Source organism: Osmerus eperlanus, chromosome 24, assembly GCF_963692335.1.
Source record: "Osmerus eperlanus chromosome 24, fOsmEpe2.1, whole genome shotgun sequence".
Classification (NCBI taxonomy): domain Eukaryota; kingdom Metazoa; phylum Chordata; class Actinopteri; order Osmeriformes; family Osmeridae; genus Osmerus; species Osmerus eperlanus.
In genome coordinates this window covers 3,756,672-3,763,444 of record NC_085041.1, presented here as the reverse complement: position 1 = coordinate 3,763,444, position 6,773 = coordinate 3,756,672, and the positions used below count along the sequence as shown (strand labels likewise).

General features: G+C 43.7%; 1 protein-coding gene across 1 annotated transcript; it reads left to right on the top strand.

The window, feature by feature from the left end:
- Nucleotides 1-2,757: 2,757 nt before the first annotated feature.
- LOC134011372 (N-acetyllactosaminide beta-1,3-N-acetylglucosaminyltransferase 3-like) lies at nt 2,758-5,229 on the top strand. The gene has a single exon (XM_062450971.1). The coding sequence runs from the start codon at nt 2,868-2,870 to the stop codon at nt 3,897-3,899; it is 1,032 nt and encodes a 343-aa protein (XP_062306955.1). The 5' UTR covers nt 2,758-2,867; the 3' UTR covers nt 3,900-5,229.
- Nucleotides 5,230-6,773: the final 1,544 nt, after the last annotated feature.

Genomic DNA, 6,773 nt, shown 5'->3' with positions numbered 1-6,773 from the left:
GTGGTCACCAAGGTGAATTGGTTTAGTCTTGACTTCTGGTCGTGAGTGACAGTGCTGGGGGGGTGCGAAATCTGTTGACTGTTGAGTGCCAAAGAAGATGGTCAGGAAAAGGTCAAGTAAGCCATCAGGTTCCCAATTTCGAAAACATTTAGAAAAAAAAGAAAAGAAGAAGAGGAGAAACGAGAAAAAGATAAAGGTATGCAAATATGTCTCTGTATGATTATTACGGTATCCATGTCATAAATGAAGGGCTAATGTTAATTGGTGGGTATAGGCTAACTCTTACGTTTGTTAGCCTTTTTGCTATGATGCTTGCTATGCAACAACAATATTTCGGTTTTAACTCAACAAACACGAGATAACATTTCACCATAATAGTGTGCTTTGCAACAAAACTGTTACAAGTTCAGTTATTATTTATTTTCATTATTTAGGTTGGGCCCTGTAATTAGCCAACGGAATTTTCAAATCTGTAGGTAGTTTCAAAGACGAACATTTGCTATTTGCTACAACTATATTTCGTGACAAAGTATAGTTTAACGTCATAACTAAAAGTGTTCCTCCCTAAAAGTTATATTAATATAGCATGTAATAACAGACATTTAGCGTGTAAGGGCATGTTTATGTAACCCTCCTATTATGTTTGGTGTCAATTTGACCCCAGGCTGTTTTAGCTGTATAGAACATAATCGGTCTTACCATAACAGCCTTTTGATTTCAATGTAGAACCGCCACTGTCAGTGTGGCACGCACATACACACCTACACGCATGCACCCTATCATGCTTGGTTCACTCCAAATCCGCTACGGGCAGCGAGGTGTCATTGGATGCACTCTGCAAGGCAGGGAAGGGTAAGAGAAGGAATTGGGGAGCTTTTGTTTGAACTCCATGCCTTGAAACCTGTTTGTTCCTTCACTTTTCAAGGTAATATAACATTTTCTTGTGGGTTTTGAACTGCTGCAAATGAATGTGTATGATATAAAAACAAGCATACTGGTAATGGGGTGTTACGTTGTTAAAAGATGTCTGTGTGTGTGTTTAATTATGTTTGTAGATTGTGATTGAACATGGTTTTGGGCCACGGATGGTGGTAGCCCGTCTTGACTAATTATGCATTCGGCAGTGAACATGAAATGATTGTGTTAGCCTGTCTTTTATTGTAGCCTGTCTTTTATTGATCTTTAATAAAATTAACTCCATGCCTTGACACCTGTGTTTGTTCCTTCACTTTTCAAGTGTAAGGAACCTGTTTGTGCTGGATCAAGTTCCCCTAGGCTTGAGGCTGCAGTAATCAGATTACTGTGACTGTGTAGTAACTGGCAACACTGTTTGAAGGTACCATAGAGTGGGGTGGATGTGTATGTAATATGTGGCGAGGGGAGCAAACCTGTTCCACCACCTCGCCCGATTGAACGGGGTGAGTGAGAGAACGAGTGCTTGAGGGAGAGAGGAGCTGGAGTTGCAGTGTTCTCTGGGCGGATCCATGTCTCGGTCAGCGCAAGCCGTGAAGAGAAGCATGGTATGCAAACGCTGGGATGAAGTCTGCCTTGTTCACAGCAGACTGGCAGTTCCAGAGCCCTATAGAAAGAGAGAGAGCAGGTGGAGAAGCACAAGGTCATCAACAAGGAAACCTTGGTCGATGACCATCCCAGGTCTCAGAAGGAAGAGAATTCCAGACTCTCGTGTGATCTGTTTGTCACTGTTGGAACCAGCGTACAGTGGAGAGATAAATGTGACTGCCCCACGAGGAGCCACTCCAAGCAGCCCTTTGAGAGTACAGTGGGACTTGTATGCTGAGAACATTTCACTTTGGAGAAGAGGTGATGAAGGGCACTGGCACCTCAGCTCCGTGCAGTCCAGGATAACTGTAGTGTCTGCATAGTCCTTAAACTCAGCTGGCAGATGTGCCCTTATTTTCTCCTCTGGTATCCAGATCCTCACAGACCCTAGCACAGTGTACAGAAAGTTGCTCCACGTAGTGATGATCCGACTGAATAGTTCTGTTATAAGTTAAGGCGTACACAGACAGTGGCCCACAACTGTCTGTGAATCGATAATAAACACTCCGTACTCCCCTCGTTAGTGGGGTATTTATGTATAAAGAAGCAAACCTGTGAGAGAACGAGTGGTTGACGGAGAGAACATCTGGAGTTGCAGTGTTCTCTGGGCGGATCCATGTCTCTGCCAATGCAAGGGCGTAAAGAGAAGCATGGGATGCAAATGCCGGGATTAAGTCTGCCTTGTTCACAGCAGACTGGCAGTTCCAGAGCCCTATAGAAAGAGAGAGAGCAGGTGGAGAAGATCTGGATAGGTAGCTAAGGTTAGAAGTGGACCGTATATACTTTGTGACATATCTACGTCTGCGAGTGGTGTAATGAACGGGAATGCTGAAGAAACACATGCTAGCTATGAACATGTTCTAGGTAAAATAGAATACAAATAGGGTGATACTTATCAGAAGAGGTGATCCGGCCTCGTCGGCCATCCTCGGTGGACTCCCGCAGGTCTTTGTTCGTTGTTTGTACACATTCACTCTGGGAAGCATGAGTATTAGCCATCGTTAAGCAGTCCTGCTTATTTCAACATTTTGCACCTGTTTATCAAAGCTTTGAACATTTGACGGCAAATTTTGCCGTCAAATGTTAATACTTTGTGTCCAGAGGGAATTATTTTATAATCACGTCTCACAGCCTCACCTCGATGTTTCAACTGATAAAAATATTTTTTCTTATTTCAGGGAAACAAAGGGATGAAAATGCCATCTCTTAACCTCAAATTAGTGGGTTTGCTTTTAATTGGAACTGTACTGAACTTGGTGCTCATCTTTAGTAAAAAGGCCAACCCTGCAGATGAGTCATCACATAACATGGCGATAAACACAAAGGAATCAATGTGTGACCAAATAACTAAGAAACCAGATGCCATCACATGGCCACCCTGTCAGCGTAATGAATCTGCATCCAACGTGACAGGCTTTTCTTCACTTCCCGGCCACATCCAAGACTTCCTGTATTATCGTCACTGCCGCCACTTCCCCATGCTGCTTGACGTACCTGATAAATGTGGAGGTCCACAGAACTCTGCTGATGTCTTCCTTCTGCTGGTTATTAAGAGCTCGCCTTGGAATTATGACCGCAGGGAGGTTCTACGTAAAACCTGGGCAGAGGAGAGAATCCAGAATGGTGTATGGGTGCGTCGACTCTTCATCTCAGGAACCACAAGCTCAGGATTTGAGAAGTCAAAGCTGAACAACTTACTGGAGTTGGAAAACAAAGAACATCATGACATCTTGCAATGGGACTTCAGTGACACCTTCTTCAATCTAACAGTGAAGCAAATTCTGTTTCTCGAGTGGATGGAGAGGAACTGCCCAAATGCTCGCTTCCTGCTGAACGGTGATGATGACATCTTCGCCAACACAGATAACATGGTGGAATACACTCAAAGCTTCAAGGACAATGATGGAAGCAAGCATCTGTTTGCAGGTCATCTCATCCATTATGCTGGACCCATCAGAGACCGAGGCAGCAAGTACTATGTGCCAGTTCAGGTACAAGAGTCAGAAACATACCCCCCCTATTGTTCAGGAGGGGGCTTCCTCTTGTCAGGCTACACAGCTATGGTCATATACAAAATGTCTCAGTCAATAACCATATTGCCCATTGATGATGTTTACATGGGGATGTGCCTGCAAAAGGCTGGTCTTGGCCTGGAGTCCCATTTTGGTGTCAGGACTGCAGGACTGCGCATTCCTTCAGAAAGGCTGGATGCATTTGACCCTTGTTTTTACAGGGAAATTATTTTAGTGCACAGGTTTTTAGTACATCAGATTTACATAATGTGGCATGGAGTACGTGACCCTAACCTGAAATGTAATGTACAAACTTCACAACTTTGAACTTTTCAGGTGTCTCTTATCTTGTTTCTTTTTTAAGTATTATATTCAGATTTCTCACTGGAGATTGGTGATTTGTCTTTATGTATAACGATATGTAATATTTTGATGGTTTTTCCAATTGAATTTATTTGAAGATTGAAAGGGGTTTGTTTTTCTGACAGGACGAGTCAGACCGGCGGGTCTGACTACCTAACCCCTGTTCTAAGGCCCCATTCCCCTGGAGACCCTGTCCCCCCCCTTCTCACTGGATGATCTACCCCTTCCCCTTGGAGACTCTGCCCCATCTGCCCCTATGCCCCATCAGACCTAGGAGTGGTCTGCCCCCCCCCCCCCTTCCCCTTGAAGACCCTGCCCCACCTGCCCCAATACATCATCCGATGTTCGGAGAAGCCTGTTGTACATTTATGGACAGGACCATTCAAGGTCATCGAGAGAACCTTGCACGCCCTAAGGGTGCTGGGGAAAGGAAGTACGTGGTACCACTGGAGCATGTGTTGTGCTGCTCCAGAATCCAGTCGTACGTTGCAGCAGTTGGTGGAGAAGGGCCAGGAGGGCCAGTGAACCTTTTGCTATTGCTACGAATGTGAGAGTCCGGAAAAGAGGGTTACGACTAGGTCAAGAGTGATACTGCTTGACCACACTAGAATTGTACTGGACTAAGAAGGTTTCCGCTATTTTACTTAAGAGTGTGCTATATCAATATCAACATGATTGTTGCTGTATCCCGTGTATCAGGTCCCTGTGAAACCGAATCATTGTCTCGGCTGTGGAGAACCCAAAGACGGGGTTCCAAATGCCGTTGCTGGGGCTGGCTGACCAGGACGAGGAGACAGTGGTTGGTCCGGGCTATGTTGATTGATCTCTGGTGTTTTCAGAGATCAAAAGAGGGATTAAAGAATATATTGTGCTTATTAAAGTTATGCATTGTGCTTATTAAAGTTATGAACTTAGAAGTGTGCCCAGGCTTAAACATTGGGTCTCACACTGAGTGTGGGAAGCAGGCTGTTCTTTGTGTCTCTCTCTTCATTTTCAGAAACAACCTTGAAACCGGGTGGAGACGGCACCCGAGCAGGTGGGACGCGTAGGCAAGAACAACTCCCTGATGCACGAGAGAACAAGCTCAACCCTTTTTTGATACTTGTGTTTCAATTGCACTGTATAAATATATGCTGGGGAGGGACAGATAGCCAGTTGGACTTCGTGAACCAGCCCAAACTCTGTTGCGGGTAGGGAAACGTAGACAACCCCAGAGCTCTGTACTTGTTGATTTCCAACTGCTGCATTAAAGCTGATATTATGGGACCTCTGCGACTCCAGACCACTCTTTCTAGAACACAGATTTGTGTCATTGAATACTATCATTACATATTGGAATAGACACATAGATATATAAATCCTTCAGTAACTGTGGCAACACTGGTAGCGGGCTATCCTCAGTGGGGGGCACGAGCATAAAATAAATAAATAAAAATCTCTGCGCCGCGAAGCGGTTTTCTCTTTTCTATCATTTCACTGTGTGGGGAATTGGCAAATTGGCGCCCCCTTCAGGCAGCTGCAGGCACCCCTGCTTGCTGAGGGGTGGGGGGGGGGGGGGGGGGGGGGGTCCACTGTTTAGTGCAATACTCTAAATTAGTGGGCTAAAGTCAGTTGCACCTCGACTTTCTTCCAAATAACGCACATTTCATTCATAATATTATAAATATAGACCTAACGTTCCTGCACATTTTTGTTTTTTTTAATTGTGTGAAATGGATAATAAAAATATGTAACACAACGATTGTGGTCACCAAGGTGAATTGGTTTAGTCTTGACTTCTGGTCGTGAGTGACAGTGCTGGGGGGGTGCGAAATCTGTTGACTGTTGAGTGCCAAAGAAGATGGTCAGGAAAAGGTCAAGTAAGCCATCAGGTTCCCAATTTCGAAAACATTTAGAAAAAAAAGAAAAGAAGAAGAGGAGAAACGAGAAAAAGATAAAGGTATGCAAATATGTCTCTGTATGATTATTACGGTATCCATGTCATAAATGAAGGGCTAATGTTAATTGGTGGGTATAGGCTAACTCTTACGTTTGTTAGCCTTTTTGCTATGATGCTTGCTATGCAACAACAATATTTCGGTTTTAACTCAACAAACACGAGATAACATTTCACCATAATAGTGTGCTTTGCAACAAAACTGTTACAAGTTCAGTTATTATTTATTTTCATTATTTAGGTTGGGCCCTGTAATTAGCCAACGGAATTTTCAAATCTGTAGGTAGTTTCAAAGACGAACATTTGCTATTTGCTACAACTATATTTCGTGACAAAGTATAGTTTAACGTCATAACTAAAAGTGTTCCTCCCTAAAAGTTATATTAATATAGCATGTAATAACAGACATTTAGCGTGTAAGGGCATGTTTATGTAACCCTCCTATTATGTTTGGTGTCAATTTGACCCCAGGCTGTTTTAGCTGTATAGAACATAATCGGTCTTACCATAACAGCCTTTTGATTTCAATGTAGAACCGCCACTGTCAGTGTGGCACGCACATACACACCTACACGCATGCACCCTATCATGCTTGGTTCACTCCAAATCCGCTACGGGCAGCGAGGTGTCATTGGATGCACTCTGCAAGGCAGGGAAGGGTAAGAGAAGGAATTGGGGAGCTTTTGTTTGAACTCCATGCCTTGAAACCTGTTTGTTCCTTCACTTTTCAAGGTAATATAACATTTTCTTGTGGGTTTTGAACTGCTGCAAATGAATGTGTATGATATAAAAACAAGCATACTGGTAATGGGGTGTTACGTTGTTAAAAGATGTCTGTGTGTGTGTTTAATTATGTTTGTAGATTGTGATTGAACATGGTTTTGGGCCACGGATGGTGGTAG